The following is an 11,413-nucleotide window of genomic DNA, read 5'->3' on the forward strand; positions in this document are numbered from 1 at the left end:
AGCCTTCGTAAGGGTAAAGGAAATTCAAAAGACGGTATACTTGAGGTGGGAGACATGTTGTTTGTGATAGAAATTCCTGGTGGTTTATGAAGTGGGTTACAGGTCTTGATGCAAACAATGAGAAGTCCACTTACACTCTCATGTTTGTGTCAGGGTGTGTTTTTATTTGTGGAGGACTCTGCTGCTTGCGGTTGCAGTCCTCCCAGTCCAGACAGCCTTTCTGAGCTAAGGGTGGACGGGGGACTCCCTCTCCCTAGCAGGGCCTCCTACTCTCTACCTGATCTCATCTGGAGAGTGTCTTTAGACAAGGTGCCTCTAACCAACTCTGAAATATGCCCTTGGCACAGCTCTCTGCTAGCTCTCCCCCCTTCCTGTGCCAATAGGATAATTAGGTAGTGTTCCTGAAGTGATCGTACCCTGCTGCTAAATGCAAATCAAAGCATCCTGGAATCCCTGGCCTTAACCAATTATGTACACCTATTCTGGGAGGCCCACTCACTCCCCAAGGAAGTTGAACCATCTCACCAACATGGTTTCCAAAGGTCATTTTCTTGCAGGCCTTCTGAACCCTGCACCTCCTGCCCTTGTGGGCTGGTGACCAAAAGCCCCTCAAAGGGAAGGGCTTTTATTGTAGTCTTTCTCTCTTGTTTTTGAGACAGGGTCTTAAAAAGCTCAGACTACCCTTGAGGCAGGTGACCTTCCTGCCTCAGCTCTTCCCAAAGGCTGAAATTACTGGCATGAAATGCCACACCCAGTCCTGGAGTGTCTCAGCAGAGGCACCAGATATGCACAGACGTTAGATCCAACCAAGAGTGCCCATGCCCCACCCACAGGTTAATGTTCTGCAACAGACAATCACGGCATGTACATTACATTCTATTACAAATTAGTTCACAGTGTGCGCACTCCATCATCGGGATTTTCATCAAATGAGGCAAGTTTTTTTTTTTCTATGCCTATCCTACCTCCCAAACAATGACATGGAGACCTAAGAATTTTATTAAAATCTTCAAACACTACAGCTGGGCATATACTGAGCTATTCTAATCTGACTATGCTGGCCTAGCCTACTTCCCAGGTTATCTTAGTCTCATTGTGGCATCTCCTTGTTCATATGTATCCTCATGGTGACTCCTCTCTCTAGTCCCCACCTGAGACCCTCTCATTGGGATTGGAAGTCCCACCTTACCTCTCCTGCTCAGCTATTGGCTGTTCTCTTTATTAACCAATCAGGTGACGGAGAACAGTTTTTATACATTAAAACAGGAGATGCTTCATAAAAGTTACAATGCCAAAGCTGGAACTGCAACCAGATCTCTGGTCACAGAAATCAGCATTTGAATACATAGTGCGAAAACCATCCTCCAACAAGGAGGTAACATGATCTTCCTTGTGAAGAACTTGGTAAGTGTTCCATTGTAGTTTTTCAGGAGAAAGCTTCTATTGGGTCAAACTGACACTTCTCAGCAGGTGTGTCCTTCCCTGTAATCCCATTCAGTACCTTCTGAGATCCTTTTGTGAGCAGTTAAGTGTGACACTGTCACGTGGCTTTTCTATTTACAACAATGTGCATATTATTGTTTCACAGAGGCGGTGATCACAAGACCCATCCTCAACGAGTTCTCCTACTGTTTAAGGATGAATATTCTGATGCACACTGAGCACTGACTTCTGTGCAAAGCCTTTTCCACAAACTGCACACTTATGAGGTTTCTCTCCGGTGTGTGTCGTTTGGTGTTTATTCAAATTGGACCGATCGGTGAAGGCCTTCCCGCACTCAGCACACACATAGGGCTTCTCTCCTGTGTGGATTCGCTGATGCACTTGGAGTTGCGATTTCTTAGTGAAGGACTTCCCACAGTCGCTGCATTCGTAAGGCTTCTCTCCGGTATGGGTTCTGTGATGGGTGATCAACTCTGACTTCTGCCGGAAGGTCTTCCCACATTCAGAACAGATGTATGGCTTCTCCCCGGTGTGGGTCTTCTGGTGCTTACTGAGATTTGACCTGCCACTAAAGGCTTTCCCGCAGGCAGCACAGGCATAAGGTTTCTCGCCCGTGTGGACTGGCCGGTGCCCCAGCAGCTGCGACTTGGAGGTGAAGGCCTTCCTGCAGTCGGGGCACTCATAAGGCTTCTCTCCAGTGTGGATTCTTTGGTGGGTAATGAAGTTGGACTTTCGGATGAAAGCTCTCCCACACACAGTACATACATAGGGTTTCTCCCCCGTGTGAGTTCTCCGATGCACAATGAGGATTGATTTCTGGTTGAAGGCTTTCCCGCAGTCCTGGCACTCATACTGTCTCTCTCCAGTATGAATCTTCTGGTGTACATTGAGGTGTGATTTCTGGGTAAAGGCTTTCCCACAGGTACTGCATCCATATGGTTTCTCTCCAGTGTGAATTCTCTGGTGTGTAATCAGGTCCGACCTCTGAGTGAAAGCCTTTCCACACTTTGAACAGACATAGGATTTTTCCCCTGTATGGGTTTTATGATGTGTGCTGAGATTTGATCTGTTGGCGAATGCCTTCCCACATTTATTGCACACATAAGGTTTTTCTCCCGTGTGAATTCGTTTGTGTACATGGAGTTGAGACTTGGAAGTAAAGAGTTTTCCACAGTGAGCACACTTATAAGGTTTTTCTCCAGTGTGAATTATCTGGTGTGCAACCAAGTGTGCCTTCTGGATGAAAGCCAGCCCGCATTTCGTGCACACGTATGACTTTTCTCCTGTATGAATTCTTTGGTGCACCGTAAGGGCTGACTTCTGTGTGAAGGCTTTGCCACAGTCACCACACTGGTAAGGTTTCTCTCCGGTGTGAGTTCTCTGATGAATGATCAGCTCTGACCTGTAGGTAAAGGCCTTCCCACACTCAGTACAGATGGAAGATTTCTCTTTAATTTGCATTTTCTTAGGTGTAATGAGGCTGGAGCTACTGCTGAAGACTTTCCCATAGTCAGTGGAAACGTAAGGCCTCATTTTTGTGTGAGTTCGTTGATGGGCTTGGAGTTGTGACTTGGAAGTGAAGGATTTTCCACAGTTGGTGCACTCATAAGGCTTTTCTCCAGTGTGAACTCTTCGGTGTGTGACCAAGTGTGTCTTCTGGATAAACGCTTGCCCACATTCAATACAGACGTAGGACCGCTCTCCTGTGTGGATTTTCTGGTGCATCTTGAGTGTGGACTTTTGAGTGAATGCTTTGCCACAGTCGATACACTGATGATGTTTCTCTCCTGTATGGATTTTCTGATGCATGCTGAGGTCCGAGTTATACGAGAAGCCCTTCCCACATTCGTTGCATTCATAGAGCTTTTCTCCAGTGTGAATCCTCTGATGCCTGAAGAGAGAAGATACTTGGAAAAAGGACTTTCCACAGTCACTGCATTTATAGGGCTTCTCTCTAGTATGTTTTTTTTGATGTGTGATGAATTCAGGCTCCTGTGAAAATGCCTTCCCACAGTCAATACATACATAGAGTTTTTCTCCTGTATGAGATTTCATATGTACTTTGAGCTGTGACTTTTGGGTGAAAATCTTTCCAAATTCAGCACATTCATATGATTTCTCCCCAATATGAATTTTCTGATATTGACAAGGGACTTGTTCATAACTGAGGACTTTTCCATACTGATTATGGTCCCATAATTTCTCTCCTGTCAGAATGTGCTCAACGTTGGTAGAGGATGAAATTTTACCATATTCAGTAATCTTTTTAATTCTCTTTGTCCCATTATGCCTCTGTAAATCCAAATTATGCTTCAGATCACTCCCCAGTGAATCACACTGACGGGGTCTTTTGGGAGAAAGAACACTGTACAGATTCACATGAATTATTTTTTTAACACCCTTATATTCATGGTTCTTTGTATCCAGTGGCTTCTTGATGAAAACTAAGTCACTTGCTGACTTATATTCTATTTGCTGACAGGTCTTGTTCTGGTCACCAATCTGCTGCAATTCTTCTAGAATGAAATATGAGAAAACATTATTTATAAAACTACTTTCTTGCTCAATGTACAAAGATGCTTTTTCAGAATTCCCTGCTATAAAGCCAAGTTCCTTTCTGAAGGAGAAACAAGTGATTTTAGTTCACAGTACAGCTAGCAAAGGCTAGATGGCAGGTACAAATGCTCATCCAAGATGAACATAAAGAAGAGGATAAGGGTAATAATTTGATGAAGAAGGTTGTCATGGACAAGAAACATCCAGGTCCACGACACATCCATTGGAGGGGACAGCTAGATAGATTACATACAGCCAGATGTGAGCAAAGCAAAGAGCAAGGCACACAGAGAAAGCTGACCTGCTTATGAACTGTTATATAGCTCTAACTTATTTTAAATGTTATAACATGGATGGTTTTTACAAGTCTCCACCATATAAATCAGTGACCCATGGCAGGGAGGGAGGAGGAAGAGAGCCAAAGAGAGAAAAGGGTATATACTAACCACATATCATAAGAAAACCATCCAAACCAAAGAGTCTAATTAAATGCAGGCCTCATCACTGAAGTACAGCAAGAAAACAACAACAAATATCAACTGCCTAGGAAGAGACCCTGCCAAATGTGGACTCACTCAGGCTGCATTAAAATGAAGCTTTGCAAAGTGTTTTAAAAGTGTCAAACACAGCAGATACTCCCAAAGGTTGACAAGGACTCCCAAGTCGTAAGCTAGAGGAAAGACATGGTAAGTGGGAAGCAATGAGAAATCTAATGCAGTGGCCACAAAAAAGCAGGAGGACAGTTAGGGTGGAGGTAGTGTTCTGAAGCATCTCACCGGAAAAGAAGAAAAGGGGATGTACAGGAATATGAATGTGAACATCACAAAGTAATTATGAAAGAAAGATTCATCAACACCCGTGTCTATAAATAAAGAATATAGACAGGGGAAAAGTATAAGAAAAAAGCCAATAAAAAAAAAAAGAGTAATAAAAGAATGAAGTAGATTAGCACACAATCCAGAATCTACAAAGCCAAGAGAACGGACATGGCAGAGGTAACGGACATGGCAGAGGTCAACCAGGCGGAAGGTACTCAGTGATTGAGAAGTCAACATCAAGGGTCCTTAAGCAACACAGAAAACTTAGAGCTCTCCTGGAAGTCATCATAATGGCATTTCTAAGGTGCCAGTCTGCTCAAGACAGCTAAGATTTTTCTCTCTTGCTTTGCTAAGGATCCCCTGCCTCCCACTAAAGAGGTCACACTGCATAGTGCTGACACGGGTTCTCGTTCTGCAGTGCCCATGTGTCCTTTCTTTCCTCCAGCATGAAAACCTCTGTCTTGGGAACTTGATGTCCTGCTAAAGGGAAATGATCAAGGACTTGGTCCAGCTACTCAAGTTTCAGCACCCATTCAGTAATGCCTTATTGTTTAATGAGAGTTGGTTTTAAGTAACCACGTATATCTACGGACAAGATAGTATTTCAAGTCACAGGCCTGGAGAGATGCTAGGCAATTAGGAGCACTTGCTCATATCTTGAAGGTTAAGGTTGGGTGCTCACATCTACCTGTAAATGCAGTTCCTGGGAGTTTGGTGCCCTCTTTTGCCCTGCACCTTCATGGGAAGGGAAGGAGGGAGGTAGAGAGAGTGCCTGTGTGTGTGCACGCGCATGCGCACACGTGCGCAAGCGTGACATATTTAAGATGCCTGATGGCAGGCATGCAGCTAAGAATAAAATATGCTCAGTGAGGCTTCCTTGTAGATACCAAGGGGACTGCTTACCTACTGAGCGCAGGTGACTGTAGGTCTCCTGCATCACATCCCGGTAGAGACTTCTTTGAGCAGGGTCTAGATGCTGCCATTCCTCTCTGCTGAAATCTATAGTCACATCCATAAAGGACACTGGTCCCTGTAACAAATTTGGGGGATGTAAAACCATATTCAGAAACAAGGATCATGGGTTTTGCTTTTGTCTTTAATTCATTTGTAGAAGTCCTTGGAGAGTAATGCCAGCAAGCTGGCCAAGTAGAATCCATGACATTCATCCTGCAGTCAAAATAACAAACTACTGAAGGAGGACACTGGAGGACATGAGAGAGGTCACAGAAGCCCAGGACGGCCACGTGCTCATTGCTACCACCTCTAAGGCCCTAGCAGCCGTCGGCTCAGAACCAGGAGGCTAAGACCCCCCCAGCGACTAACATGAGCTTGGACACTGGAACCGTTATGTTTGTCAACTTGACACCATTGGAATCCCAGAGGAGAGGGTGCGCGTGGGACTGTCTAAGGCAGGCTGGCCTGTGGGAGGCCGTCCTGCCCGCTGTGGCCTTTACTTACGTGTGACCATGTGCTGCATGTGTGCAGTGCCCAGGGAAGCCGCCAAAGGGCCCTGGATCCCCTGGAACAGGAGGTACAGAGGTCGGGGGCTGCCACGTGGGTGCTGGGAACTGAACCTGGGACTTCATGAAAGAGCAGTGAGTGCTTTTAGCTATACCTCTCTGGGGTCTGTGTGTGCTTGTGCCTACTGTGATGGTACACGGAGAAGACAAGTCTGTGGTGTCTGTTCTCTCTCTCCACTTTTTATTTGGGTCTCCAAGCTTATGGGGCAAGCACCCTTACTCAGGATGCCATCCCACTGGCCCCAGACTAGAAATTTTAAAAGTAAAGCTTGGAATTAAATGTCAATAGTGGTAACATGCAGCTCAACAGACACGTAGTTGGCAAAGTTTGGCAACATTTCTCAGAAAGAAAAGCAGCAAAACATGGTGGAGGAAAATCTAAATTGGAGACATACTGAGAAGCAGAGATTTCAAAAACGTAATAAAGAGAATATTGCTGGGGTTGGTCTGCTGTGCTGGAGACACTGAACTCCAGCCCCAAGGGCTGACTGCAGTCTGGTTGTGGGCAATGGCACGTACACTGATTGGTGTTGTGTAAACCTTGATGCAGAATATTTAATCCCCTTGTGAACCCCAAGACTGTGAACTGTAAAATCCTGTTTCTAGTTGTGGAGTGGCTCAGCCTCATTTTTAATCCAAGAAAACGTTCTGTTTATTGTAAATAGGTGGTTGTGTGTGGCTCAACCCCACCAAACACCTTTAATCCAAGAGCTAAATAAAGTCAACCCTAGGTCAAGAGGCGGAGCAAGACACCAGCTGACAGGGAATAAATAGAAAGGAGGGATCCTGAGAGAGGGGTATATAAGGCAGTGTGGAGAAGGAGCTTTTGACTTATTCTGTCTCTCTGAGAGAATAGGCTTTCACTCCTGGATCTGGCTCCTAAGTCTTTAATTGGTAAAATAATTTCTTTCTTTATAAAAACATTTAACTTTGCTCCCTAATTATCTCTGATTGGTTAATAAAGACGCTGGGCAGAGGAGAGAGGTAAGTGACTAGGCAGAGGAGAGAGGTAAGTGAAACTTCCATCCCCAGTCCTGGGGTCTCAGGTAGGGACCACGAGGTAAGGAGAGAGGAAGGAAGAGGGAGAGAAAGGAAAGGAAAGCCCATGAGCACTGACCTGATGGAGCAGAAGCAACCCAGGCAGGACCAATATGGCAAGTAATTCTGGCTGTGTGGCTGGGAAGTAGCCAGACTAGCATAGTGAGTTAGGATAAATCATTTCTGCCCAGTTATTGATCCTAAAGCTTATTAATATATCTAGTAAGTCTCTGTCATTTATGTGGGAGCTGGAGTGGGTGAATAGAAAAGTCCCACAAATTCTATCTTTACAGAGTATTTGTGTTCAGTCTGGCAATCAGAGGAGAAAGAGAGTCAATCATTGCTTCAAAACCCCTACACAGAAGCAATTTCTACCAAGAATTTTATCCTCGGACAAAAGATAAACACAGGATGATAAACAGCAGTCTTTTGTTATCATTACGGTTTACCTTGATACCTCTGGGGCTGTGGGCATTTGCACAGTTGTTTCTTATTTCTTAATAAAAATCAAGATTGGGGCAATGAGCAGCTTTAAAAGTCTAGTTGCTTCTCTGGTTTATCTGCTTCTCTTTGGAGACTCTAATGACAAACCAGAGACATCTACTTCTTGGAGGAACTCCCACCCCCCAGGGAGTTCCCCTCACCTCACAGGAGCTCCCAGAATCCTCTGGGGCCAACAGTATAGCTTCCTGGGTTGAAGTCCAGTTAGTTGTCATGGTCACCCCGGGTCTCAACTCTGTTGTCTCAGCAACCAGAAGCTTAGCAGTCCTCTATGAATTCAGTCAGGGTTGAAGGGAAGAGATGATCTGGAGTGTGGTGAAAGATCTTGTCAGGAGCTCCAGAGAGACACCAAGAGACCTGGAAAGATCAAGTCCTTAGTCAGAAGATACTCACCACTCAAACTCCCCATGGGGCCCTGAAGGTAACAGGTACCACAGAGCAGAGCTTCTCAAACCTGAGCATGTGTGCATTCAGATCATATAGAGAGACTGTCAAAACACAGGTAAAATCTCTGCCACGATTTCTGCTCCAGCAGGTCTAAGGACCTAAGAATTTATGCTCCTAACTAGTACCCAGAATTATGCTGAAACTGTTGTACCAGGGATTACACTCAGGAAATAGTGCTGGGAGAGGAGAAAATTTAAGAAACTCTGGGACTGGGGAGCCACCTCAGAGGGTGAAGCACCTGCTCCCTGTTGCTAACCCTGACAACCTGAGTTCCATCCCCAAGACTCCCATGGTGAAAGGAGAGAATCGGCCCAAAAAAAGTTGTCCTCACGCACACCACGGCATGTGCTCATGCACACAGACACACATACACTAAATAAATGTAAAAAAGTAAAAGAGATATACCCAAGCATATCCAAGACATTCATTTGATGCTGCTCTAACTGGCTATACCACCTGGAAAAAAAAACTAAATCAACCATTCCACACTGTTCAGTAGACAAACTCAGGCAGGACTAAAAATTTAAATATGCATCCTGGAAATACCCCAAAATATTAAAATATAATTTTAGAGTCTGTATTTGTGCACCATCGCCCTGGGCAGATACAAGCCGAGTCTAAGCACCCCAGGTTACATCAGTGACAGGGAAGAGTAACAGTTTCAGCTAAGTCCAAACTGGTGAGACCAACGAGCTTACGGGGCTTGCTTACAGAGCATATGTAAGGGGTCACTGAAAGGACCACAGATGAACCCCAAAACAACGACATTACATTAAAGTCTCACCCCTTCATGGATGTCAGCCTCATAAACGCTACATCATGAAGTTGTGTCTTCAATCAATCTTCTACTTCTTATCTATCTTATCTCCCAAGGCCACCTGCAGCTAGAGGAGACAGTAAGGGGCCTAGCAAATATCAGCAGCTCCGTGACATTGACACAAACTGTCAATATCAGTTCTGCTCTAGTTAAGTTGGAGCAAAGTCCAAGATGGCATCTAGTTATGCCCAGAGGAAAAAAGCTCCCACGCATAGCACAAACAAAAGGAAGCCTAGAAGCTATAAAAGACAGAACACACATTTCAGAGCAGACCATATCATATGATAAAATATGCCGTAATGGGGAGAAGCAAGATCACTCAGTAAAGCCACTTGTCACCAAGCCCGATGACCCAAATTTGATCCCAGGGACCCACATGGCAGAAAAAGAGAACCAACTCCCATTGTTTATTCTGACTTCCACACTCATGACAAGTCCGCGCACACACACACAAAAGTTTTGATACATATTTATTAAATATGTGTGAGTGCATGTATGTGTGACAGACAGGGAGAGGAAGAGGGGGGCTTGGAGGCTATAAATCAGAGTTAGAGCATTTGCTTAGCATGCTTGAGGCCCTGGGTCCAGTATAAAAAAGAGAAAAAAGGAAAAAAATGCCACAAATTGAAATACAAGTAGATATAATTTTCATCATGAGACCAATAGTTGTTTTTTTTTTTTTTTCCTAACATTAAAAAAAAATCTAGCAATTCTTTTTAAAAAACCAAGGGGTAAAAAAACTGGACAAAAGATAGAAAACTTGCAAGAAGAAAAGGCATTTGTGAAAATAAGCTGCTTTACAAATTGATGATGAACTCTTTAAATGCTATAATATCCCTTGAGCTACTTAGTCATACTTATTATTAAAAATAACTGGAGGGAGGCAGTAAGGGTGGGCAAGATCAAAGAATAAATATATTTTCAAAGAATAAACATATTGTGCAAAAAGACACTAGAGTGTTGATGCAACTTCAAACGTACAAACCAGAAAAGGACAGAGGGAGGGATGGACAAATCACCCCTCCGTTGTGAGCAATATACGTTCCCCCCACAACTCAGCAGATAAAAAAATCTGTCCGGTCTCCTGGGCGTGGTGGCGCAGGCCTTTGGTCCCAGCACTGGAGAGGCAGGGGCAGGCAGATCTCTGAGTTCAAGGTCAGCCTGATCCACAGATAAGAGTTCCAGGGCAGACAGGGTCGCTACATAGAAAAACCCTGTCACCAAAACCAACCAAACAAAAACTGTAAGGTCACAAATGGCTATATTAAAATATATGCTTACTATATATATATACTCACAATACAATTAATTATGGAATGCGTTCCTTCTGCGTAATAGATGTGACACTTATGAAAACTGATGACGGCACAGACCACAAAGCATTTTTCAACTCGACCACTACCCGGAGACACTATCTGTAAACAGAAAATGCATTTCAAAATGACTCCGGACCAAAAAAAAAAAAGAAATTTTTTTAAGAGAAACCCATTTATACTTGGACAATAAAAACTCCGCAGAGCAAAGGTGGTGACTTAACGGAGGCCTGAGCTTTCGGGGTAGAGGGCATCGCACCGCAGCCTCCGGCGGCCCGCGCGCCCCCCGCGCCCCCCACCTCCCACCGCCGGGGCTCGGAGTCCCGCCGTTGCCGGGACCCCTGCCTCTGCCCACCATCACCACAGCGGCCACCACCGACTCCCGACACACACACACGCACGCACGCGCCTGACGCCACGGGATTCCAGCTGAAACCAACCGGAACCATCTCCGGAGACTTCTCGCCGGGAAGACTCAACGGAAGCAGGGCTAGGGGCGGGGAGGAAACGCCTCCGCAGGCCACGGCCACTTCCGGTTTCTAAAAAAACTGGACTATGGTACTGCGCATGCTCAGCGTTGCCTCGGAAACCGGAGGACTCCAACACAACACTCGACTTGGCGCTTACAAGGCTTTGCAAACAATTCCGTAAGAGGCCGGAAGAACATGGCGGCACCCACGGATTCCATGTAGGCCGCCATCTTGGCTTATCCATTCCGTACATCGGAGGAATAGCAATCCCGGCCAGATTTCTCAGAATGAGATAAAGAATAATTGTCTCGTAAGTGGTGCGAGCATCGTGGTCCTTATATGTGCATCATCCAAGAGGAGGAAGTTACTCGTCTTGGGATCTGCAGTTCTGTTTTACTTAGAAACCGAGTTCCCACTCCAAAAACAGCGCGGTCTGCTGGAAGACATCATTGGAGGCAGATGATGGGGCGGGGGGGGGGGGGGGGGGGGG

General features: G+C 45.2%; 1 protein-coding gene across 5 annotated transcripts in view; it reads right to left on the minus strand.

Moving 5' to 3' along the window:
- Positions 1–863: 863 nt before the first annotated feature.
- Positions 864–11,413, minus strand: part of Znf585a (zinc finger protein 585A) — an 11,857-nt gene continuing 1,307 nt past the window's right edge. Inside the window, exons 1-5 of one of the 5 annotated variants that reach the window (XM_055595044.1) lie at positions 10,894–10,938; positions 10,439–10,555; positions 8,020–8,233; positions 5,721–5,847; positions 864–3,959 (exon numbers count right to left, since the gene is read on the minus strand). In XM_055595044.1, the coding sequence (XP_055451019.1) occupies positions 1,633–3,959; positions 5,721–5,847; positions 8,020–8,091 (2,526 nt within the window). In that variant the 5' untranslated portion in view covers positions 8,092–8,233; positions 10,439–10,555; positions 10,894–10,938 and the 3' untranslated portion in view covers positions 864–1,632. Of the gene's footprint in view, positions 3,960–5,720; positions 5,848–8,019; positions 8,234–10,438; positions 10,556–10,854; positions 10,939–11,413 lie in introns of those variants that run through there. The other 4 variants (XM_055595041.1, XM_055595042.1, XM_055595045.1 and 1 more) reach the window with 4 other exon arrangements.

The sequence above is a fragment of the Psammomys obesus genome, unplaced genomic scaffold, assembly GCF_907164565.1.
Source record: "Psammomys obesus unplaced genomic scaffold, mPsaObe1.curated_primary_1811, whole genome shotgun sequence".
In the NCBI taxonomy this organism is placed as follows: Eukaryota; Metazoa; Chordata; class Mammalia; order Rodentia; family Muridae; genus Psammomys; species Psammomys obesus.